Genomic DNA, 27,458 nt, shown 5'->3' on the forward strand with positions numbered 1-27,458 from the left:
GCTGATAAGAGGATTGCAGTTCTGCCCGCCTGCACACAAGCAATCGATGATAGCAACTTCTGACCCTGAGCAGGCAGTGTGTTAGTTTTTCATTGAGGCGTGATGGGGATCTGTTTGCTGTCAGTTGTGTCTATCAGAGGTGAAAAGAGGAAAATACACAAGTTCATAAGTGTAACACATTTCAACAAAACTGGCCCACGGGGGGCGAAGTGGATTCATGCAGACAGATGGACAGAAAGACAGACGTGGCTATCACAACAGGCACATTATATGCAAATGAAACTAAAAAGACGTGACTTGACATACTGTAGACCAGCTTACTGAGGACTTGTGACTTGACTTGAACTTACAAAGTCTCATGTTATATCACCACAGTTACAATTTCTCAAATTGTATTCCTTTAATTTACATTCTATTAACATACTTTTTAAACTTCATACCTGCATAAGAAATCAGTACCAATCACCGTGTTGGAAGGCAAAAGCACTGCGGACTATCAGTTTTGGTAATTCTCGATTTACTGAAGACTACACTGCAAAGAACTGAATGGATGTCTGCGAGACTGGTGGATCAGAAATCAATGAATTGACAATATCATCCTTAAACTTTATACAGTATGTCATTTCAAAATTCATGAAGACAGTTACACTTGCTGGAGAGTTGGCCCCAAATACAATAATTAATGTGTCATTGTTCCAACTAATGCATCGTGTTCAACCTGTCACCTCTCCTCTTCTCTCCACATGGGGTGCAAGTGCAACATACAGCACAGTTCTGTTCTGTATGTTTGCTACACAGGCTTTAGAATGACACTTGTTTGCAGAGACATGATGGGAATTTTGTACATTTCAATTAATAATTACTCATCCATCTTTTGTATCCTCAAAAATTACCTCCTGTTTACAACAACAACATCTATTTTCATAGCACATTTTCATACAAATGATGTAGCTCAAAGTGCTTTACAGGATGAAGAAAGAGAAAAAAGATAAAATTAGGCAATATTAAATAACATAGAATAAAAGTAAGGTCCGATGGCCAGGGAGGACAGAAAAAACAAAACAAAAAAAAAACTCCAGATGGCTGGAGAAAAAAAAAAAAATCTGCAGAGGTTCTGAGGCCATGAGACCACCCAGCCCCTTCTAGTCATTCTACCTAACATAAATGATCTCAATCAGTCCTCAAGGTATTCAGGGTCCCTATGGAAGAACTTAATGAAGACGGTCATGTGGACTTCTGGCCTTTAATCCATCAGTGTAGGGACATCATGATGCTCTGATCAGGTGGTGGTGGTGCAGGTCACCACCACAGAAAACCAGAAAAAGAACAGCAGAGAAAGTAGGGGTTAGTATGGATTACAGAGCCACCATGAATGATAATGAGAATTAAATGCATATACAGAGTATCAGCGTTACACTAAAATTAAACTATAAGAAAGTCATGTTAAAATATTGAGCTTTTAGCAGTTCTTTTTAAAAATGCTCCACTGTATTAACCTGGTGAATTCCTATTGGCAAGCTATTCCAAGATAGGTGCATAACAGCAGTAGGCCGCCTCACCACTTATTTTATGTTTAGCTCTTGGAATTCTAAGCAGACCCTCATTTGAAGATCTAGAGGTTACGATTTGAAGTGTAAGGTGACAGACATTCCACAATATAGGATGTAGCGAGATTATTTAAGGCTTTGTAAACCATAAGCAGTATTATAAAGTCAATTCTAAATGACACAGGTAACCAGTGTAGTGACATCAGAACTGGAGAGATGTACTCGGATTTTCTTTTCCTAGTTAAGATTCTAGCAGCTGCATTCTGCACTCGTTGCAATCGATTGATGTCTTTTGTGGGTGGTCCAGAGAGGAGAGCATTACAGTAATCTAGCTGACTGAAAACAAAAGTGTTAACTCATTTCTCAGCATCTTGCAATGTTATAAGTGGTCTAACCTTTGCTATATTTCTTAAGTGAAAAAATTCTGTCCTAGTAATCTGATTAATATGTGATTTAAAATTCAGGTCAGAATCAATAGTTACCCCTAAATTCTTTACCTCCGTCTTGACTTTTAATCCTAATAGATCAGGATGTTTCGGATATTCAAAGCTTGCTCTATGAAAAGCTTACTCAGTGAAATTATCAGCATCTCTTATATAAAACGTTCTAAAAACACAGAGTAAATAATGAGCAGGGGTCCAAGCCAGGATAATTAGATGTGCATCACTCCATTACTGAATTCATACAAGTGCATGCTTTAACTAATATATCATCTTACAGGGAAACTGCACAGAGGATCCCAGCTCGTTAGTGGGAGCCACAATGGTGGGACACAGAGATCTACAGCTAATATGTCCTTGTCCTGTTGAATAAAAAGTCTGGGGAGGCAGCATAAAGAAGAGGGACGCCTCACGCCTGGACAAACTGGTGAGGAAGGCAGGCTCTATTGTAGGCACGGAGCTGGACAGTTTGACATCCGTGGCAGAGTGATGGGTGCTGAGCAGGCTCCTGTCGATCATGGAGAATCCACTGCATCCACTGAACAGTATCATCTCCAGACAGAGAAGCAGCTTCAGCAACAGACTGCTGTCACTGTCCTGCTCCACTGACAGACTGAGGAGATCGTTCCTCCCCCACACTATGCGACTCTTCAATTCCACCCCCTTGTAAACGTTAACATTATTCAAAGTTATTGTCTGTTTTACCTGCATTGTTATCACTCTTTAATTTAATATTGTTTTTATCAGTATGCTGCTGCTGGAGTATGTGAATTTCCCCTTAAGGATTAATAAAGTATCTATCTATCTATCTATCTATCTATCTATCTATCTATCTATCTATCTATCTATCTATCTATCTATCTATCTATCTATCTGTTTTCTTGTAGTCCATACAAATGTAGCCCCCAGTGCCGTTGATATGTTTCTGCATCTTCAACCAGCAATGCAATAATTTTCTCTTGTTCAGTTACTTTTTTGGGACAGCACATTGTTTTGTTTCTTAATGTCCTGTATTTCTTTAAAGGCAAATTTTAAAGACCTTCACTTCTTCAATACACATGGTATTATTTTTCACCAATATCTAGAGGTTATCACACTGAAAAAAATGGCATGTCAGATTAAAATAAAGAAATATGTACATCGGTTGCACATAATAAAATTGTTTTTATCAAAAATAATTGAATTATGCTTAATGCACTAAGTTATTATATTCTGAAACAACATGATAATTTTATATAAAATGCATTAAACTTTTTCATTCTCTGTTAAATAAACATCACTCATGTCAATTAAAGCCACTCCACGCAGGGAGGACCCGGAAAGCGAACCCGGGTCTTCTTATTGTGAGGCAGCAGCGATACCACTGTACAACCGTGCCGGCCTTGATAAAACATTAAAAGAGAATACAAGAAAAAACGCAAAACAGAGTAACGTTAGTCTGTGTGATTAAGTATTTTAGATAAATACTTGAATATTTCTCGTTGTGTGTGTGTGTTTTTATATTTTTTAACTTTTATTTCACTAACCTGATGCTCTTAACCAGGGACAATAACTCAAACGAAAAATCTGTTACTTTTTTGAAGGTCACATGACTTTACCGCCAAGTTATCCAACCTCTGCTGATGATGAATCTGCTTGGGGCATATTAAATTTCAGATGAGGACTAAATAAAATCTATTTTGACTTCTACTTAAATGACTGAAATTATTATGTTGCACATCCCACATGATTCAATAAATTAAACATGATCGAGTTATGTTCAAAAGTGGAACATAAACAATACACGTAATATAAAATGAATACATTCTTGTAAATGTAACAACCTGCCATTTCCCTTTTTTCCGTGCAGCTGTTTAATTCATTTTTCTTGTTACACCTTCTATTGCTTCTAATATACTTGTATGTACCGAGTGATGCCTGTCGTTAAACAATCATATAAATCGGGCGTGTCGTAAAAATAATTTTCAGTATAAGCAGAGAGCGCATGCGCAAGGCAAATCGTTCGGGACTCGTCGTAAAATAAGAAGCGCGGATCGGGAAGTGTTATCGCATTCTGATCAGCGGAGCGGAGCTGCGAAGGTCTTTCACAGATAGGCTCTCTTGGGCTGGCACTTGAGTGACTATAATCGTCGACGATAATCGTCGTCCACAGTAGTTTGTGAATAGGTATGTACTTTGAAATGTATGAAAATGAGGCAAATATTGAGAAAAGAAAAGACCTGTCAGTGCAGAAGTTTAGAGTACTGTATACAAAAACTTGAAAGAAAGAAAGAAAGAAACCAAAGCGCACGCGAATCTGATGTGTACCTTGCTCATGGATCAGTAGTAGGTGTCTGCACATACTTAGGGGGTCGATCACTTTGGGGACACGGGGTTTGTGGGTTTTAGACGGGTTTGTATGGTCTCTGTACTGAGTGTCTATTAAGTGTCAGTTTCAATGACAGCTCCCAAGTGTGTGTTGTCCCTTGCATGCTGAAAGTAGTCGATTGGGGTCAGTTTGGGATCGCGCATACTCGGAATACGCGCTCGTATATTACGAATGATTAGTTTCCAGTTTACCATATGCTCGGTCGGCCTCTTGTACTTGGGCAGCAGTCCTAAATTGGTGATATATTAAAAATTGTTTTAAAACGCTGCCGCTGAAGACTGGTTGTCTTTAACTTCTTTAACGTTATCCTCGAGAAAGCGATTTCTCGTGCTGTAGTAGTTATTACGATTCTGCATAAACTGTAAACTCTGACGCCATTTCGGAATGTGCTTGGTGTGACAAGAGTACTGGTGATCTCCAAGGCAGGCTTATTAAGTATTGATGAGCCCTTAAAGAATTTCAGTCCGTTCATAAGTGACGGCATGTTAGCTGTAATCGTGAGTAAGACAAAACGTTTAGAAAATCACATCGTTCTCCACGCTTTTATGAGCAGAATGTTTTTGTTGTTGACAATACATTTCCTTTTTGGAAAGCTCGTTTGACAGTGAAGTGACACAAACTGGACAGGACATTACTGAGTCGACCCCCTCTCTGCTTTCTGAACAGCATAAAGTTTATTGGTAGCTGGGCAAAAGTGCCGAGTCTGCTGCAACCGTAAAAAAAAAAAAAACTAAACCTATTGATGTGCTTTTATTTTTATTGTTTATTCTTACATGTATTTTTATGTGTTTTTATTTTTGTTTAAATTTTCTCTTAGTTTTGCTCTGACATCTGAAAATACCTGATATCTGTGAAAACAACTTGTCGTGTAACGTTTTATTTATTTACAGTATCTATCTATCTTAGGTAATTGGTATATTCTCACAGGGAAAAGGGGTACATACATTTATCTGCGCTCTCAGTTCAGTAATGGCTTCTGTGAGTGGAGTTTTTTTTTTCTCTTGGCTCCTTATAGTATTTCAATGGATTATTTTTATATTTAAATGTAAATATCTTTTGTATTACAGGACATGCTGGTGATGATACCCTGTAAAGATTCTGTTATGTTTAATAATTTTATGTTTTATAAAAAAAGAGTTAGATTAGATTATAGATATAATTTTACAGAAGCTCAAAAATAAATAAATATGATTAAAAAAACAAACAAAAATCCTCCGAACACACACAAAACATCTTCCTTGTATAACAAAGAGATGCTTGTAAGTGGCAGTAATACGATGTCAGAGCAGCTCTAATAGCGCCGCATTCATATTTGGATAGAGCAGTGTGTCCATAAAAGACACTTGATTCCGTCTTTGAAGTCCTCAGCGTTAAGAATGAGTCATCATAAAGATGGTGGCACAGAGTGAGTCATTTCTGTTGCTGAGTCAGCCAGGATGATGCAACTTTCTTTCCTGCGCAGTGACGTGGAAGAATTCGGACCGCAATTCAGTGCCCGGATCACACATTTACTACTAATTGTACTGTTGCTCCTCTTTTCATCACTGCGCATTCTCAAAAATCTCCAGTCCTCTTCCTACTTTTTCCAGTCAGTCTGATCAAACGCGTCCAGCATTAGAATGTCGCCTGAACTGAGAGGTGTAAGCGGGTTCTCCGCAGTATCTCAAGTATCACAGTTCCCGAGCTCGCTATAACCCGATCACTTACTTTAATCCTCGCTCCTGATCTCCCCCCTCTTTCATCTCCAGACGAGCTTGTAACTTTGTGCTCTTCCTCCGCTGTTATTCGCCTTGTCGCCCTTTTCATTTACGGACGAGCGGCTCTTTCGACAGGGCGTAACTGCGGGGCTCTGTAGGCGGCGATGATCACAGTGCTACCAGGTGAATACGGGAATGTTTAAAAACATCCCACTTTACATTTTTCGAGTGTTTTATACTCGCTGATGTTATAGACGTAGGCAGCCATCAAATCTGTTCCGCTCACCGTGTGACATTCAAGTTCGCAGCTTGCCTGAGAGGCAGTTGAGGCGGGTCTGCACTGACAGCGGCATCTCTTCAGTTTAGTGTAGAATTTCAGCAAGCCAGAGGCCAAATCTTAAAATTACTAATTACTAACATTAATGAATTACATTTAAACTATTAATAATTCTAATAATAATTTTAAATAATTTTTAAAAGAGAGCCTCTGTAAAGGCTGCCTCATGCGGCCCAAAGTGGAGTTCTCTAATGGCCCCTGCAAGATCATGCAGGTGATGCGACCCTGTAAACATTTTGTATTTCAGCGAAATAAAGAATTACAGACGTGTTGGATGTTTTGTGGCCTCTGTCCGCACATAAACCACAGCGCAGAGGACAACCTGAGACGGAGGTTACACCACAGTAATGTTTTCTCATTTTCTGACTCCCTGCACTCTCCGTCTGTCTCATTCAGGTCAAATAGTTGAAGGCTCAGACTGTCTTTGTCTTTCAGATGTGACATGGCACACTGTGCTCTGGTGACTGCCATGTGTAATTCTCAGCTTAAATATCTCACACTGTGTCCCTCTCTGTTTGTCCCTCACAATCTCAGGTGCTCTAACTGTGGTTCCTGCTGCTCTCCATTCTCCTGTTTTATGTTCTTGTGCTGCGCCTGTTCAGCTTTAGGTGACTCCTACACTTTGACCTTACATACTACTGCAGTTTATCCTTCAGGACAACTAGGTGGGGCACAGACAATGGTTCAAGACCAGGAGCCCTCCATCCTATGTCTTCTCATGTGTATTTACAGTATTTTTTTGATATACTTAATATTTGATGGGAAAATTGTCTTTTCGCACACTGTAAAAAAAAAAAAAAATCTGTTTTTACAAAAAAAACCTGGCAGCTCTGGTTGCCAGAATAATTCTGTAAAAAATACGGTGAAGATGTGAACAACTTTACAGAACAACCTGTAAATTTTACACTTTAAAACTGTTATTTATTAAAAAAAACACACACAATTTAAACTGGTAAATCCAACGGCTCTTTTCTGCTGAATTAGCATGAACACACTGCTATTAAACTGATTTGTTAGGTAAAATTTACATGCAATTATTTATTTTACAATAAACCCCATTCATGCCAATTCAGTAGAAAAGAGCCTTTGGATTTACCAGTTTAAACTGTATATACTGTATATATATATATATTTTAACAATAGTTTTAAAGTGTAAAATTTACAGGTTGTTTTGTAAAGTTGTTCACATTTTCACTGTATTTTTACAGAATTATTTTGGCAACCACAGCTGCCAGTTTGTTTTCGTAAAAACAACAGATTTTTATTTTTTTTTACAGTGTACCAAACAAAATTGTTTAACTATAAAAACCTCATTATAAGAGTGTCATTTAACTGAAAACTAACTTTTTACTCGAATGTTGTTTTAGTGTCTTTTGCAGTTTTAAAGAAAAGATAGTAAGTTGCTTTTCCAATAATTTATTAACCTCAAAGCAGTGAAAAATGAGATGTTTTTGTTCAACATTCATATACAAACTTTACAAACATTAGAAAAGACAGATTAATGATTATCTTATTGGAACTAAAGAAGAAAGATACAGAGAAAGAGTGAAATAAAGAAAAAACAGAGAAAGAGGGCAAGAAAGAAGGAAAGGTCTTTCCTTCTAAAAATGTCTTAAGGACAATTAAGGGGTTATTTTTATGAAAAAATGTAAGAGTTTTTAACACCCTTTAAGGATTACTGCATTTCCTTACTAGAATACATAGAACACTTGTACAAATATTTCCATACAAGCTCTTCAAATTGAGGTACAGGCATGGAAATGAGGAAATACAAGACCAATAAAACTCAGTAACATTGCTTATAAACTTTGTAACAATTTCATCAAAACTTTCCCTTGCTTCTTGAACTTGGACAGCTGAGCAGATAATGAACTGAAACAAAAATTCAAACTATAAGTGAGGCACATCAATAAATGCCATAAATATTACTGTCCATAGTCAGACATCACACCACTCATGATCCGAAAGTTCTTGAATCAAGGTAAGGACTCTGGAGTTAACATGAAGACGGGATGTGTTTGTCTTCTGCACTTTAGTGCCTTTCTCTGGGTTGATTGAGAAAAAACACCTTTGGAAATAGAAGAAACACAGATGACCATATTAATAATGAACCCACTTCATTAACAAGAAGCAGATTATTTTAAAGCCTCTTATAATAGTAAGAGGGTACAATGACGGGTTAACCTCAAAGTTAAATGCAGCAGCTACTTTAGATTTTTGTGTAAAAATAGGGTAAAGCCAAGTCAAAAAGACGCACCTCTGCAGAAACTCCAGAGTTGATGCCAGCTCCGATGGGTAATGGATGTTGAAGCAATAAGAGCTCCCAAACATCATGCACAGGGCAGAAACCGAAGGATGTTGTTGTTTATAATGTTTCGATCTACACTCAGCATGAACCGACTTGATAAATAGCAGGATCGTCCTAAACAGAAAGAAAAAAAAAATTCAAACAAAATTAAAACAAGTCTTTTATTCCTAAAACATTTCACAAAAGCAATTGGAGTATTTGTTTTTAGTTTTTCAAGGTCATTTAAATTGCTTACTATCAGGACGTCCTGGTGAGGCACCAACAGAAGAGCTGCTGCTTTCAGGAGTCTGGCCTGCAAAACACACACACACGCAAAAAGAATTATCAGGAGCACAATATGTTTCTATATTTCTGATTGACCTTTTATGCAGGCTACTTTGGGTACTGGTTGCATCCTGTACTGCAGTATTTGACTTACATCTTAGCTTCCAAGCAGCAAGGACTTTCCTGGCTTGAACTGGCCTCAACACTGACAGCAAATCGGCTTCCTCAATAAACCTGAAAATAATAATATGTCTCCACCCCAAGGGATTGCAAGTTCTCTTCTAGAATATCTTTTGTAACTGCTGGAAGGCAATACAACAAGCACTAAAGATTAGTAGAACATCTCAGCATCTCCAGCACCCTGTCACACACATTAGAGGACCAGAATCTTCTTATAAAGTGACGTTTAGTCACACAGGACTGTGTTGTTTTCAAGGGCGGCCCACCTCCATGACTGATGGTCTCATCATGCACTGAGTCTCAAAGACACTAAGAATAGCAAGACTGAGTTGTGTGAAAATAAGACTTTATGAAACGCTGATCTAAGGGATTCGCTGTTGTTTGGCTTGGTAATAATGAACTGCATGTGGTGGACCCTGCACTGCTCGAGTGAATGGTGGATTATCTTTTGATGCTCCTCCTTGTTGTATTGGTTACAATGAAAGGAATCTCCATACTAGACTTAAGATTTCCTATCAATATAGGGAAGTGTTGGGGGTTATTGTTTGTTATAACAATATATATTTATTTATTGAGCTTATATGAAAAGCCAGATTTCCCCCTGCAGACACATCCAGCAGTCTGTCTGTCTATTTGGAACAGAGACTTTGTAGAATTGCTGCCATCCACAGTTCCACACTTTTCACTTTTCTTTAGTAGTATGAATCCCAAAAATGTCACCTAGCATTCAAGATCCACGTCGTCAAGTCTTAAGGGATGGGGGACTGTGACGGTGGGAGAAGGAGTCGGGGTCTGGACCTGGGAATGCAAGGTAGGAGCCGTCCTGATAAAAGATTCATATGATGACTGTCAGTCCATCTGTGCATCCATTTTTCAAATTTGCATAATGTAGTCAGTGGCTGCAGGGAGTTTAAAATAAATAATTCAGCTTCATTTAAAAATGTTAAATTTAGAAAAGAAATAAGAAAATAAAAGAAATAAGTTTGGATGAATTTCCATCCATCCATTATCCAACCCGCTATATCCTAACTACAGGGTCACGAGGGTCTTCTGGAGCCAATCCCAGCCAACACAGGGTGCAAGGCAGGAAACAAACCCTGGGCAGGGCACCAGCCCACCACAGGGCACACACACACACACACACACACCAAGGACAATTTCAGATTGCCAATGCACATAACCTGCATATCTTTAGACTGTGGGAGGAAACCCACGCAGACACGGGGAGAACATACAAACTCCATGCAGGGAGGACCCGGGAAGCGAACCCAGGTCTCCTTACTGCGAGGCAGCAGCGCTACCGCTGCGCCACCGTGCCGCCCTTGGATGAACTTGCTGATGGTAAATCATTTGAGGAATGATGGTGCAGATTTCAAGGCATTGTGCCTTCAGCGCTGAATACATTTATTATACACAATTTGACACAAAATCAATCTCTTTAGTGGATAAGTGAAGAGACTAGAAAGAAGTTAAGGGGGCTTTAGAAGACGTTCAGGGTCCTGTCATCTACTGATAGTAAAGCAGAAATAGATGTAAGAAGTTGTTTTGCTGTTTTACCTTGAAGTGAACAGTCAAAGACAGTGAAGTGTATTAAAAAAACTCACAGGGCTACCCAACGCTGCCTGAGGGCAAATAAAGAGCAGGTATGGTCACTAAAATAAACACTCTAGGGGGATGGTGTAACGTGTTGGCCAAACCAAAATGAACTAAACTGACCATTGGGAGCAACTTTACATACCTGTGACAAGTCCTAAAAATGTCTCCTCGGGACGCTTCACTAATAAAGTGCAGGTGTAGTCACTTTATAAAGCTCCACAAGGGGGAAACTCAGACGTGTGGTCTGATGTGTTCACAAGTGAGATGTGGATTAACTCTTTTAGGGCTAATTATTTTTTCTTCCTTTTCTCCCAGGACGAACATTTTTGTTGGCGCATCAGCTGCACGAGCAGTCCAGCACTACGATCAGCTGATGCAGGCACCTGACTTTTCGATCTCCAGATCACTTGTACCAAAACTGGAGTTCAATAAATTAGAGTTTGATTCAGCAATAATACTCAAAAAAATAAATTAAGAAATAAAGTATTTTGCTTTGTGCATTTGCTTCGCTGTCTTGCCCGATGTCGATGCCATTCTAGACGTTGCTTACTCTACGCTACTCACACACACACAGGGTTTCAAACATCAAGTCAATGAGTCCTCCAAACTAAGAGGGTCTACCTATAACGTAACAGTGAATTTTATCAACATTTATAGCTTTCTTTCACCCTCTGCCCCCGATATCCATCCCCAACCCCTTATGTTGACAAAACTCGACATCCGCCCTAAAAGAGTTAAATACCAGACCAGCAAACACACACCCAGCGTCATCTATTAGATAAGGGAGACCTGCAATACACACAAAGGGAGGAACAAATGGTGACAATTCAAACTGTGCTGACGTGTTCACAAGTGAGGAGCTCCCTGACGCGGCCATGTTGTGCCTTCAAGTTTACAATACAGTCTGACACCAGACGACAAAGTGCGGTTTGTAATGTGGACCTGAATACACTTCAAGAAATGTTATAATTAAATGCATGCTATGTTTTTTTATAAAAATTTTTTAAATATTTAGGAATTCTCCAATGAAGGAAAACTTTATTTCTGTAAAAAGTCAAATTTTCCCTGTTTTGTCTGTCTGTCTGTCTCTCTATCCATTTATTATATAATGCCTTTCATATCTATCTATCTATCTATCTATCTATCTATCTATCTATCTATCTATCTATCTATCTATCTATCTATCTATCTATCTATCTATCTATCTATCTATCTATCTATCTATCTATCTATCTATCATATCATATCATACTGTTTCTCTAACCAAACCCAATCTGCAGCCCCTTGTACTTGCAGATCACATAGCTGAACTCGTCTCACAGCTGAATGATTCAAGGTGGCTCTAAAGACACGGCAGGGGGTCTTCTGTCCTTACTGGTGTTTTAATAGCCAACGGGTTTAAATGAAGGAGATTGTGTTTCATTAATTAGCTGGACATTTTGTGACTTTTAGAAGTATCTGATCATTCTTTATTATTTAGCTCATCATACTGAATGTGTTTTACACTGCATGTCATGAGAGACTAGTTAGTAAAATACAAGATTTGAGACTCCGTATTGAGTACAAACTCCACTTGTTTAGTCACCAGTGTACCCATGGAAATGCACCACAATATCTTAAAGAACTCCTTATACTACAATCCACTACAAGAAACCTCCGTTTTACAAATACCTACCGCCTTCGCTCCCCTGTGACCAAACTTCATACAATGGGTGACCGAGCCTTTGCAGCTGCTGCTCCACGGCTCTGGAATGCAACTACCAGAGAGCCTGAGAACACAGCAGATTGTGGGCTGTTTTAAAAAACAGCTAAAGACTTTTCTATTTGGGAAAGCATTTTAACAAGAATGCTAAAATTATTATTGTTTTATCTCTGTTTTTATCTTGGCTAGCCTTTGTTTAAACTTTTTATGTTGCACTTTGAGATTTACTACTAGTGTAAAGTGCCCTATAAATAAAATGCATTATTATTATTATTATTATTATTATTATTATTATTATTATTATTATTATTATTTCATCCTGGACAAGATTTAGGTTTGGGCTGAAGGATGTCAGATAAAGTTAAATGTGTAGGCAGGAATAATGAAGCATTAATGTAAAATATAACTGATTATAAAGTAAGGGGCCTGCAGCTTTACAGTTCATGTTATTAAAAAGTCTTGGATGTCATGCTGCACTTAGCTCAGTCCACAGCCAGACAGTCCACTCAGTCTAATGAGTAAAGTCTGATAGGATTTTGCGTTATTTAGCGCTCACACTGTATGAGGTCAGTGTCATTCTGCCAAAGGCCACTCTTGGGACACTGTGTTCAGTTTTAGTCTTCATATTGTAAGGAGCCGCATGTAAAAACAACACAGAATGTGAAGTCAGGCAGTGCCAGTGAGCAGTAAGCCATGAGACAAGTTCAGAGGAGTTGGCTGAGGTGTGTTCAGTGCTTTGTTGGTGTATTTTAAATGTGTTTTACTTTATTATCTCTTGTTACAGAGGAACAAAAGGGAAACTTCATAATAAACATGTAATATGGAGGACACAGGCCCAGTTACCCAGGAGCCTCCTAAGATGGTCTGTAAATATGAAGAGGTGAGTGATGAGGAGGAAGAGAAGAATCACACACGACACATCGGCCTCCATTTCATGAATAACTTGGAGAGAAGAAGTGTGGACATCAAGGAAGAGGACTGTGAATGGGAATATGTGCCCTTTTCTCAGGACTGTCCTACCATTAAGGAGGAGGACTGTGAATGTGAGCCAACATTTGACAGCAGTGACATGCAGGAAACTGAAATAAGAAGTGTGAAAAAAGAAGAAGTAAAATGGGAGTTTGTGTCTCAGCAGGCGAGTTCAGATGTCACAGGATCAGGTCTCACTCTGAAGAGTCCGCACACCCTGCAGTGTCACTCTGTCCTCGTGAAGTCCGAGTGTTTGGAGTCTGACGTGACCAGGATTAAGAAAGAGTTAAGTTCCTGTCCTTCTGGAGAAGGTAAGAGTCAAATGCAAACACCGTGTTAGGCCTGCAGCTTGGGGGAGTTACAGGAATGGTGGTCTCCTGCTTTTTCACTTTTTTGAGTATGAATTCAATGAATTCTGTGCTAAAATGTAACAGATTTCTAAACACTTCATAACATAATGGCTTATTTTCAACTAAACAAGTCATTTATTCCAGTCAGAAAGAGAGGCAAAGTAAATAGGAACAGTTAGGGCCAGCAGAAGGACTGATGTTGGACATTATAAGCAAACTGATTATGTGAGCTGAAACGTTTTATACATTCAGAAAAATTCTGTGGAGCAAATTAATAAAAAAAAAACAAATGTCATACTCTGGTGAAAAACTCGAGTTCAGAGTGGACATCAATATGCCAGTGTGGTACAGAAAAGTCTCTGCCAGTCAGATAAAGCAGCATAGATGGGTACTGTGAAACAGCAGGTGATAAGGAAGAGAGTGGCATAAGATATTTATTTAAAGTTAAAACGCAGGAAAGTGGGCATCAGGTGGAAATAGCGTGGATTAACTTACAGTATATGGTGGAACTAAGAGTATCACTGTATGTACTGTTAATGTGGGAATCCTGCAAGAGCTGGGAACACATGCCTGCCAAAAGCAATCCAACAACTGCTCGATTAGAGGTCTATTATAAATTTGCAAAAATCTCAAGTAAACTTTTTTCACATTGTCATTATCGGGTGTTGTGTGTAGAATTCTGAGAAAAAAAAAAGAGTTTAATCCATTTTGGATGCACTGTATATGTATATATATATATATATATATATATATATATATATATATATATATATATATATACACAGTATAGAAATCGAACCAACATTTTTGTGATTGACATTTTATTGTAATAGGTAATATAATTAGGAAATTGTAGGATTTTGAAATTAAAGGGTAAATCATTCGGAATCAGCGGAATTCTTGGTATGAACACATCTTGACATCTTGCGCAATGTTTGAGACGATCTTGAAATAGACTTTTTTGTGGCATCGGAAGTGGACTTTCGTCCGTTTATAGGAGATGGACGTCTGAAGCAGAGCTCCGCTAGCAGCGGCTTTATTTTCCCACGTATTTCATATTATTTAGAGGTATCCTGTATTTAACCCGACCAAGGAACTTCCACTACAATATACAAGCATGAGTAACAAGAAGAAAAGTCAGAAAGAACCGGAAAAGAAACTTAAAGCTGTATCAAAGTCTGGACAGACTTCCGGCCTGAGTGCAAGTGCAAGGTATGGCCTCACGGAGACTGACCTGGAACAGGCAGACGAATGCACAGAATTCCTGGGACCCCGCTCCATTGTATCGTCTCCAGTCGAGAGTGAAAATGGGAGCGAAGGTGCAAGTGATACAGGTCGCGACGGATCGCCGATTTCTGAGGATCATTCGAGACTAGAAAGGGCTCTGCAGGATGTGCTCTTATCTACTCATCGCGAGCCTGCAGCTCCTGCATTTCCACTCGCGGAGCACGAAAGCCGAAGCAAACTGTCCGAACTGAAAGAGATGATGAAGGAGATGATCGCTACACTGGCCACTGCCATGGTTACGGCCATGAATGAGCTTAAGAAAGATAACACAAATGATCTTAAGAAGGTGACCATTGAGCTCAAGAAGGATAACAAAGATAAGGAAACGTGTCTATTTAAACGTTTTGACGTGAACTGTAAAGGCATGTTGGAGAAATTAGTGGAACACATTGAAGAAACTAATTCCAAACTGAAAATGCTTGATGACCATATTAATGACGTTTCAGATCAGCTGGAAGACGTTAAGCAGGGACTCACGGCTCGAGTGGAAACAGCGGAACAACTGGCATCTAACGCCGATGAAAAAGCCACAGCTGCAAACTCGGAATGCAAAAAACTTGGAGACAGACTTGCAGCCCTGGAGGATGGGTGCAGAAGAAATAATATAAGAATTGAGGGTATACCTGAGAAACGAGAAAGCTCAAGCCCAGTGAAATTTGCAGTAGAATTACTGTCTAAAATAATTGGAGATGACTTTAAACTCGACATTGAGATAGCCACGGCTTATCGCACAAAGATACCAAGCACCTTTAAACCAAGGTCTTTTATTGTCCGCTTCGAGCGACTACGATGTAAGCTTGATGTGATGGCACTTCTCAGACACAAGCAAGAGATTATATTCGAAAATAATCTTATTCGTATTTTTCCCGACATCTCACCATCAACAGCTGCAAAACACAGATCCTACATCGACATTAAAAAGTTGCTACGGAAAGCCGATATCAAATACAGCCTCTTGTATCCCGCCAAACTGAAAGTGGAAGTTCAAGATCGACATTATATTTTCTTCAGCAAAGAAGAAGCTGAAAAAGAACTAAAGAAGCTGTTTCCGACACTTTTTTGAAAGTTAATAAGGAGCCATATTCTATCAAGGCACGGGAAGGACCTATGATCTGCTCTCTGGATCCATGCTTAAAGAGACTGGTATTATAATTATACATCCCTTTTTTTTTTTTTCTGGACTTTATATGTTTATGTTTTAATCAGAGTTATAGAGTTATAGACGTGAGTGTGAAAATGTGGAAGTAATTAAAGTAGGATTCGTTTTTTTTCTTCTTTTTTTTCTTTTTTTCTTTTTTTTATTTTACTATACCTTAAAGTAGACTGTTTTACTTCATACCCTTGGTTTATTGCTTTTTCTACTATTTATACTATTACCATTATACTATTACAGTAGGAATTACCAGGTTTATCCTAGACTAGTTTTTAAAATCATTCCCAGGGTTGTTCCTTTTTTTTTTTTTTTTTTTTTTTTTTTTTTATCTTAATATCTTAACTTAAAAGCGCTGAAGATTATTCAAGCTTAAATACTGTTAAATTGTTAAATATTGTTAATGAGAACATTTTCGGCAGATAGTATTAAGAATTTAACTGCAAAAGATATCTCTGTTTTAATTCTGTAACGCCGCTGCAGGGTGGGGTTTGTTTTGTTTTGGACATGCTCTGTCTCTTCGTATGTCAGAGGACTGGGACATCGCGAAGTGGGATCTAGCCTCATGTGGGGAGGCAAAATGGGGTGGTGGGGGGATAAAGGGGGGAGAGAAGGAGAGCAGGTTATATCTAATCTATTCTTGTAATTCTTATAATTATAAATATCAATGCAACAATAGGCTAAAACTCATGGGGAATCTTGAAACTAAGATTAAAACTGCCATATTACCAATTAAAACTATAAATGACATTAAAAACTCAGAATCAGTGTCTCCATGATGGGACAGTTAACTTTGTGAGCTGGAATGTTAAAGGCCTGAATCACGAATTAAAGAGAAAGAAAGTATGCTCTCACCTAACAGGCTTAAACGCTAAAATAGTATTTTTACAGGAGACCCACTTACTAACCAAGGATCAGTTCAGATTACAAAAAGACTGGACTGGCCAAATGTTCCATTCTAGCTTTATAAAGAAAACTAGAGGGGTGGGAATTCTCATACACAGAACAGTTCCATTTATAGCATCAGAGGTAGTATCGGACCCTGAAGGGAGATATGTGATGGTCATGGGCAACTTATATAACAGTAAAATGATTTTGATAAATGTTTATGCACCCAATGTTGATGATAAGGAATTCATGCAAAATCTATTTGCATCCATTCCCAATGTGAACACTCATAAAATTATAATGGCTGGGGACTTTAATTGTGTTTTAAATCCACTCTTAGATAGGACTCCTGTGACAGGGGGGACGACATCTAATACTGCAAAGATAGTTACACAGTTTTTGAATGATCACAACTTATCAGACCCCTGGAGGTTTCTTAACCCAAACTCAAGAACATATTCATTCTACTCACCAGTGCATTATAGTTACTCAAGAATTGATTATTTTTTTATAGATAATAATTTCCTGCCTACAATTAAATCATGCAAATATGACACAATTGTTATCTCTGACCATGCCCCTCTAGTCTTGGAGCTAAAATCAATAAGCCCCTCATACTCACCTCGCAGATGGCGTCTTAACCCTCTTTTATTTGCAGACGAGAACTGCACAGAATTTATATCCAAACAAATCAGCTTCTTCCTAGAGACAAACACGTCCACAGAGCTTTCTGCAGGAACACTCTGAGAAACTCTAAAGGCCTTCTTAAGAGGACAGATTATTTCATATCTTTCCCACAGAAATAAATTAGAAACCAAGAAAGTGTCAGAGCTAAGAAATGAAATTACTAGAATAGATGAAGAACAAGCCAGGCGTCCAAATGAAGTTCTCCACAGGAAAAGGCAGGCCCTACATACAGAACTTAACATCTTAACAACTAAAGAAACTGAACAACTTATTTATAAGTCTAGACAGCATTACTATGAACACGGAGAAAAAGCTAATAAGCTTCTAGCTCAACAAATTCATAAACAAGAAGTTCACAATGCAATACCAGTAATCACCAACAAGAATGGAGAAGAAATCATCGACCATAATAAAATAATGCACACATTTAGAGATTACTATAAGTCTTTATATTCCACTGAGCCCAAAGAAGACAACACACACTCTAATGCATTTCTGGATAATTCACAAATACCACAAATAAATGCTTTAAGTGCTGAGGAACTGGATAAACCTCTAACGCTAACAGAATTACTAGACACTATAAAGTCACTACAAAGCGGGAAATCATCAGGCCCTGATGGTTACCCCGTAGAGTTTTATAAGAAATTCTCCACTCAGCTAGCTCCACTCTTATTGGCAACATTTACAGAAGCTAGAGACAACCAAATACTACCTCAAACATTTCGACAAGCATTAATCACCGTCTTTCCTAAACAAAATAAGGACTTGTTACAATGTGCATCATACAGACCAATTTCACTCCTGAATAATGATGTTAAGATACTCTCAAAAATCCTAGCTAGAAGGATGGAGAAAGTGCTGCCCTCGGTAATATTACAAGATCAAACTGGATTTAATAAAGGCCGACACCTATCTTCAAATCTCTGACGCTTGTTTAATGTTATATATTCACCAGCAAAATCAAACACCCCAGAGATATTACTATCATTAGACGCAGAAAAGGCATTTGACATGATCGAATGGAATTATCTTTTCACTGCATTGGAGAAATTTGGGTTTGGCCCGAATATTTGTGCTTGGATCAAACTACTGTATACCAATCCAGAAGCTTCAGTTTGTATTAATAAAATTTGCTCAGACTACTTTAAACTAGAACGTGGTACCAGACAAAGATGTCCCTTGTCGCCACTGTTGTTTGCAATCGCTATTGAACCACTGGCGGTTCACTGCCGAAATTCTTATCAGATAAAGGGGATTGTCAGAGAAGGACTGGAACAGAAAATTTCTCTATATGCAGATGATATGGTCTTATATATATCGGACCCAGAAAACACTGTCCCCGCTGTTTTTAACAGCACTAACAGAATTTCAAAAGATATCTGGTCTTAGAATTAATCTGAATAAAAGTATACTCTTTCCAGTGAATTCACAAGCATATAATATAAGATTAGACACCCTACCTTTTACCATAGCAGATCAGTTTAAATACCTAGGGGTAAATATCACAAGTAAACATAAAGCTCTTTATCAACAAAATTTTGGCGTCTGTATGGAAAAAATTAAGCAAGACTTGCATAGATGGTCAACCCTTCATCTCACTCTAGCCGGAAGAATTAACATTGTTAAGATGAATATCCTTCCTAAACTTCTCTTTTTATTTCAAAACATTCCAATATTTATCAATAAATCATTTTTTAAACAGTTAGATTCAATAATAACCTCATTCATTTGGAACTCAAAACACCCACGTATCCGAAGAGCGACCCTACAAAGACCTCAGGCAGAAGGTGGCATGGCTTTACCTAAGTTTCAGTTTTATTACTGGGCAGCAAACATACAAGCCATAAAAACCTGGACACAAATAAATGAACATACACAGGCTTGGTCCGCAATAGAAGTAAAATCCTGTAGTACTTCTTTATATTCCCTGCTCTGCTCTCCAATAAATGAAAGTTATCGCAAATATACTAATAACCCAATTGTGCTTTACTCACTCAGAATATGGAACCAAATTAGGAAGAATTTTAAGATGGAAAATCTTTTATCTGTGGCACCTCTGCAAGAGAACCACCTCTTTCAACCTTCGCAAGTATATCCAGTTTTTAATACCTGGAAAAGTTTTGGGATTAAAATGCTCAGAGATCTTTATATAGACAACATATTTACATCTTTTGAACAATTACGTTCAAAATTTAATCTCCCAGCTACACACTTCTTTTACTATCTTCAAATAAGAAATTTTGTTAAACAGAAATTGCCCGATTTCCCCCACCTTGCACCCTCCACAATGCTGGAAAAAATACTGCTCAATTTCGAGGAAACAAACACTATTTCCGCAATATATAAAATCTTATTAGAGTCCCTACCTTTCAAAGATCCAAGAGGACTTTGGGAAGAAGATCTCTTAATCAATATATCAGAAAAGGAGTGGAAGGTAGCAAAGCAGAGAATTCACTCGAGTTCTATATGCGCAAAGCATAGAATTATTCAACTAAAAATTATATATCGAGCTCATCTGTCTTGCTTAAAACTGTCCAAAATGTTTCCAGGCCAGGATCCAACCTGCGAGCGCTGCAACCAAGCTCCTGCCTCACTGGGTCACATGTTCTGGGCCTGCACTAAACTAACATCATTTTAGACAAAAATTTTTAAGTGCCTCTCAGACAGCCTTAGTATCACAATCCCTCCTAACCCATTAACAGCTGTGTTTGGTGTCCTTCCAGATGGACTTGAATTGGAGAAGGACAAACAAACGGTGATTGCATTCACTACACTCTTGGCATGCAGACTTATTTTGTTAAATTGGAAGAATCCTAATTCTCCTCTTATAAGTCAGTGGGAAACCGATGTTTTATATTATTTGAAATTGGAAAAAATCAAATTTTCAGTTAGAGGATCTGTACAACATTTTTTCAAAACATGGCAGGATTTAATCAATATTATTTTAGAATAAGAGAAATAACTATTATTGCATTTAACTCCCTTCTCTATCTCTTATTTACATAGATATTTACTTCTCCCTTTCTTTTGTTTAATGTTGCCTTATTAAAAAGCCTAAAGCAATTTTCCTTTAGCTAAGCTCTCCTTCTCAGGGGTGGGGTTTGATTAGTCTTCAATTTGTTGGGTTATAACTTGATCTGTTTGTATGGAATGATTAGAATGAAAATTAATAAAATAAAAATATTAAAAAAAAAAAAAAAAAAAAGGAAGTGGACTTTCTAATGCTATGTCTTTTTTTTGGTGGCATGGGTATATTAGCGAAAAGCAGGACAATTTTAATGTGTCACATAGTATTACGTACGGAATAAGCATCAGAGTGAGATGAATGTACGTTATTTACAATACGTCGGAAAGCGAACAAATAGCACCAGTCAGTCAGAAAGACCAAGACTGAAATCTTACCGAGCAAATAGCACCACAAATACGGAAAGCCAGTCATGCGCACTGGGTCGTTCACATTTTACATCCATACGGCAGTTCCCCTTCACGCGATGAATGCAGTCGGCTTTCGACTACTTGGACACTTCCGCAATGTCTTGGCAATTTAAAGAAACATTGGTAAAGAGGGATGCACAGAAACCAAACGTGCCGCTAGATGGCGCCGCTATTAACGTCTTTTGCAATGTGCGGCCATCTTGTCGATAATAAGTATGGGGACTTTTTGCAAACATTGTGTCGGTCAAAAGGTGTCCTGCACTTGACCAAGGACATTTTTCCCAACCAAACATACCCCATTACCACCACCTGGTCACAAAGCAGCCCCATGCCCAGTTTGGTGGTGATCGGACACCCGGTGCAGATTTGTATAGCGGACAAACAAACATACATAGACTCTGCTTTAGATATACAGTGTATATATATATATATATATATATATATATATATATATATATATATATATATATAAAACACTACCAGTTCATTATATTTCACAGGTGTTTTCTAAAAAAAAGAGAACATATATAAATTGCTCAAAAAATTAAAGAATCACTCTGAAAACACATCAGATCTCAATGGGGAAAAAAATCCTGCCGGCTATCTCTACTGATATGGACTGATATGGTAATGTGTTAGGAACGAAAGGATGCCACATTGTTTGATGGAAATGAAAATTATCAACCTACAGAGGGCTGAAATCAAAGACACCCCGTAAAATCAAAGAGAAAAGGTTATGCGGCAGGCAGGCGACTCCATTTTGCCGAAATGTTATTTCAGCAACTCCAAATCATACTCAGTAGTTCGTATTGCCCCCACGCACTTATGTGCATGTGTGACAACATTGGGAGGGGGGGGTGAAATGCTCCTAATGAGACGACAGATGGTGTCCTGGGGCATCTCATCCCAGATCTGGACCAGGGCATCACTGAACTCCTGGACAGTCTGAGGTGCAACCTGGCGGCATCGGATGGACCGAAACATAATGTGACACCCAGAGGTGTTCTATTGGATTGAGGTCAGGCGAGTGAGCGTGGGGGCCAGTCAATGGTATCAGTTCCTTCATCCTATAGGAACTGCCTGCATACTCTCACTATATGAAGCTGGGCATTGTTGTGCCCCAGGAGGAACCCAGGACTCACTTCACCAGCATAGGGTCTGACAATTGGTCCAAGGATTTCATCCCGACACCTAATGACAGTCAAGGTGCCGTTGTCTAGCCTGTAGAGGTCTGTGCGTCCCTCGATGGATATACCTCCCCAGACCATCACTGACCCACCACCAAACTGCTCATGCTGAACAGTGTTACAGGCAGAATAACGTTCTCTACAGCTTCTCCAGACCCTTTAACATCTGCCACATGTGCTCTGTGTGAACCTGCTCTCATCTGTGAAAAGCACAGGGAGCCAGTGGTGGACCTACCAATTCTGGTATTCTATGGCAAATGCCAATCAAGCTCCATGGGGCCAGGAGGGCAGTAAGCACAGGGCCCACTAGAGGATGTCAGGCCACCCTCACAAAGTCTGTTTCTGATTGTTTGGTCAGAGACATTCACACCAGTGGCCGGCCTGCTGGAGGTCATTTTGTAGGCTCTGGCTGTGCTCATCCTGTTCCTCCTTGCCCAAAGGAGCAGATACTGATCAGTTCTGCTGATAGGTTAAGGACCTTCTCTGGTCCTGTCCAGCTCTCCTAGAGTAACTGCCTATCTCCTGGAATCTCCTCCATGCCCTTGAGAATGTGCTGGGAGACACAGCAAACCTTCTGGCAGTGGCACGTATTGATGTGCCTGCCATCCTGGAGAAGTGGGACTACCTGTGCCACCTCTGTAGGGTCCAGGTATCGCCTCATGCTATACGGAAGTGACACTGTCCATAGCCAAATGCAAAACAAGTGACAGAACAGATGAGGAGGGAAAAATGTCAGTGACCTCCCTCCACTTGTTAAACCATTCATTCCTGTTTTGGGGGTCGTCTCATTGTTACCCCTCTAGTGCACCAAAGCAGCTGAAACTGATGAACAAGCCCCTTTGCTTCTTAACTGACCAGATCAATAGCAGAGAAGTTTCACTGACTTGATGCTATACTCTCATTCAAAAGGGTTCCTTTAATTTTTTGAGCAGTATATATAAGGTATTTATAAGCAGGCAGAGGGCAGTGATATTTCAGTTCTGATATTAATTGTAGTTTTAGCTTTTTATTTTATTTTATAAAGTTAATTTTTATTTTTATTTCATTCTAGTTTTCAGTGGAGTCAACAATTTTTATTTTATTTAGTTCTGTGTTTAAAATGTTAGATTTTATTTTATTTAGTTCTGGCTTTTTTTTACATAATATTAGTACAATTTTAGTTTTTTTTCTGTTGCAAGACCACAAATGCTGGCCTACACATATTTTAATGGCAGTTATGTTTCAGTCAACAAAATACACTCACAGTTCATAATGCCGTTAAACACTGCTTGACTATCAATGATCAAACAGATTAAGTAGCGCAATGAGTACAGTCAGCAAGATCAAATGTTTCAACCCAAGAAACCAGTCTGTGCCAGCACGTTGCTGTTAAGCTTTAAACAAACATGCATTTTGAGAGATTTTTTCATGTTGCAACAACGTCCATTGCACAGATAGCCACACAGTGGAAACATTCTCTGGACTAGCGTCTGTAATGCAGGTGCACAGGCAAGGTCCTATCCACTGGCGCCAGCAGACTGTAAGTTGACGATTTCTGCTGGCAGTACTGAAACACTAATGGCAGGTGAGGCACGGACTCCTTCAGAGTCAGATTTGCAAATATATGAACCCAAAAGAGTAAATTATTCACTCTTCAATTGGCAGCAAACACATTGACTACTGGTTATGTTTCATATCTCATCAGCATTCTTTACACACACACAGGTAAGGAACATATTTGGCTGAGAAAGAACGTTATATTTATAGCAGCGACAGAGAGAGCGGAGATAGCGCATTTGCTCTGCACCCTCCATGTGTTCTAAATTTGTAATTCCACAATTCATACTCAGCCAAATAAAGTATAGAGAGGTGTACAAAAAATGGATTTAAATTTTTACCTTAATTGAAATATTTAGTTGTTGTTAAAACCTTTTAATTCTGATGCTTTAATCAATTTTAATAGACTGTTCAACAAAAGGAGGAGGAGGACGTTAGGAGCACACACTGGTAACAGCGCATTGCCGCACTCACCACACCACAAACCAACTCAGGATCCAGATTAGGACGCGAGTGCAGCCATGTAATAGGTGGATAACAAGAAAAACAAAAGAATATTTTATTTAAGGTCACAATTTAGTTTTTAAATATTGGATTTTTTTTCTTAGTCTAATCCCATTTTTAATAAAATTGAAAACTGTTTATGGTCTTATCTTTATTTGTAAATGAAGTCCATGCGTCTATCCTTCTCCATGAAAATCTCCGTCACTTTATTGTAAAAGTCCTCCTTATTTTCCTTTAGTTTTAAAAGTCTTAATCTTCTATTTTGGCAGTCAGTCGAAATAAAAAATAAACAGACCGCTGCAGTGCACTTGACTTTCTGATATCGCTAACTTATTGGCTTCAGTGCGGCACAGTATTGTCTGCCTTACCTTGTGCCTTTTCACTGTGGTTTTATATCCTATCAGCAAGACTAAATATGTCACACACATTCATTAACGATTTTAGCCAGACTGTGGAAAGTCAGGTGTATAATAAATGTGCGTGCAAACATTATATTTCCAACATATAGAAAGACAGCAGCAGACACGCGCCAATTACATGCATCAACCCAGCGCTGAGGGATAGCGATGTCCGAGAGAAGGCTTGGCTTGTTTCTCCTCTGTAATTAGACCAGGAAATGCTCAAATTCAGAGATTTTACTTATAAAAACGATCATAATTATTAGAATCATACACCCCAGTGGACAAATTTATTTTATGTTATCATTATCAGTTTTTTGTTTTTACTTTTCATGATGACAGGTGTGACTGCAAGTCCCTGTAATGAAGTCATGGTGCCAGAGAAGTGCCAGACTTCCACTAAGCACTGATCCAGCTGTGCCCTGCACTGAAACTCTCAGACCCTTTTCTTCTTCTTGCACGCTACATTTTCTTTTATTATCATTTGCGCTGTAATTAAAGTATTTCCACACGTTACTTTTTCGCTTTCTACCCACAAACACTTGTGCAAAACTCGCCATCTTCACCCACACGTGCTTACTACTTCAAGCTGACGAACCAAATGTGCTCAACAAACAAAAAACAATCTTTAATGGAAGTTGCGCCACGTGACTATAGTAAGCCTAAGGTACAAGATCACTGCATACAACGCAACGTAACTGAACTTTCAGGGCAACCTACAAACAAGCCCTCTGCACGACTGAACCGGACTGAACGAAAATGCTACTGCTGTTTTATTCATTTTACTCAATTTTTGTTCTCATTTTAGTTCGTTCACATATAACTAATTTTTATTTTTATTTATGTTTTAGTTTCTCTGTTTGCCTTAATTTCAGTTCTCCTTCTTGTAAAATGAAAAACAATATTTTTAGTTCTAGTTTTCGTTATGAAAATATCACTGGCAGAGGGTTTGTAAGTAATCAACAGAAGTTAGGACACCTGTGCAAATTGTTTGCTTCAGATTGCAAGGATTCATTTACTTGAATTGCTGCAGAACATCTGTAGGTTTTAATCTGTTAGTTGTTCCGTGAAGAAGGCCCATCTGTAATGTTCTGAAATTTCCTGTTTTTTTCAGTTTTTGCTAACCTAAACTTTAAATTTAAACCACTGTAAGTTCACTGTTTTCACCATTTTAGGTAAATCATTGCATTTGAACTGATTAAATTGGAAGAAAAACTGAGACATTGTAAAACCTTTGACCAGTAGTGTCTATACATATATTATATATATTATATACAGTGCATCCGGAAAGTATTCACACCGCATCACTTTTTCCACATTTCGTTATGTTACAGCCTTATTCCAAAATGGATTAAATTCATTTTTTTCCTCAGAATTCTACACACAACACCCCATAATGACAATGTGAAAAAAGTTTATTTGAGATTTTTGCATATTTATTAAAAATAAAAAAAATTGAGAAAGCACATGTACATAAGTATTCACAGCCTTTGCCATGAAGCTCAAAATTGAACTCAGGTGCATCCTGTTTCCCCTGATCATCCTTGAGATGTTTCTGCAGCTTAATTGGAGTCCACCTGTGGTAAATTCAGTTGATTGGACATGATTTGGAAAGGCACACGCCTGTCTATATAAGGTCCTACAGTTCACAGTTCATGTCAGAGCACAAACCAAGCATGAAGTCAAAGGAATTGTCTGTAGACCTCCGAGACAGGATTGTCTTGAGGCACAAATCTGGGGAAGGTTACAGAAATATTTCTGCTGCTTTGAGGTCCCAATGAGCACAGTGGCCTCCATCATCCATAAGTGGAAGAAGTTTGAAACCACCAGGACTCTTCCTAGAGCTGGCCGGCCATCTAAACTGAGTGATCGGGGAAGAAGGACCTTAGTCAGGTAGGTGACCAAGAACCCGATGGTCACTCTGTCAGAGCTCCAGAGGTCCTCTGTGGAGAGAGGAGAACCTTCCAGAAGGACAACCATCTCTGCAGCAATCCACCAATTTGACCTGTATGGTAGAGTGCCCAGACGGAAGCCACTCCTTAGTAAAAGGCACATGGCAGCCCACCTGGAGTTTGCCAAAAGGCACCTGAAGGACTCTCAGACCATGAGAAAGAAAATTCTCTGGTCTGATGAGACAAAGATTGAACTCTTTGGTGTGAATGCCAGGCGTCACATTTGGAGGAAACCAGGCACCGCTCATCACCAGGCCAATACCATCCCTACAGTGAAGCATGATGGTGGCAGCATCACGCTGTGGGGATGTTTTTCAGCGGCAGGAACTGGGAGACTAGTCAGAATAAAGGGAAAGATGACTGCAGCAATGTACAGAGACATCCTGGATGAAAACCTGCTCCAGAGCGCTCTTGACCTCAGACTGGGGCGACGGTTCATCTTTCAGCAGGACAACGACCCTAAGGACACAGCCAAGATATCAAAGGAGTGGCTTCAGGACAACTCTGTGAATGTCCTTGAGTGGCCCAGCCAGAGCCCAGACTTGAATCCGATTGAACATCTCTGGAGAGATCTTAAAATGGCTGTGCACTGACACTTCCCATCCAACCTGATGGAGCTTGAGAGGTGCTGCAAAGAGGAATGGGCCAAACTGGCCAAGGATAGGTGTGCCAA

At 38.9% G+C, this 27,458-nt stretch overlaps 2 protein-coding genes across 2 annotated transcripts in view; one reads left to right on the forward strand and one right to left on the reverse strand.

The window, feature by feature from the left end:
- LOC114664587 (gastrula zinc finger protein XlCGF57.1-like) overlaps nucleotides 1-27,458 on the reverse strand; it is a 536,731-nt gene that overhangs the window by 169,540 nt on the left and 339,733 nt on the right. The window lies entirely within an intron of this gene.
- The window catches only part of LOC114663433 (zinc finger protein 665-like), a 21,443-nt gene continuing 7,244 nt past the window's right edge, over nucleotides 13,260-27,458 (forward strand). Inside the window, exon 1 of the mRNA XM_028817202.2 lies at nucleotides 13,260-13,719. Within this exon, the coding sequence (XP_028673035.2) occupies nucleotides 13,260-13,719 (460 nt within the window). The remainder of the gene's footprint in view (nucleotides 13,720-27,458) is intronic.

The sequence above is a fragment of the Erpetoichthys calabaricus genome, chromosome 1 (genome assembly GCF_900747795.2).
Source record: "Erpetoichthys calabaricus chromosome 1, fErpCal1.3, whole genome shotgun sequence".
NCBI classification, from domain to species: domain Eukaryota; kingdom Metazoa; phylum Chordata; class Cladistia; order Polypteriformes; family Polypteridae; genus Erpetoichthys; species Erpetoichthys calabaricus.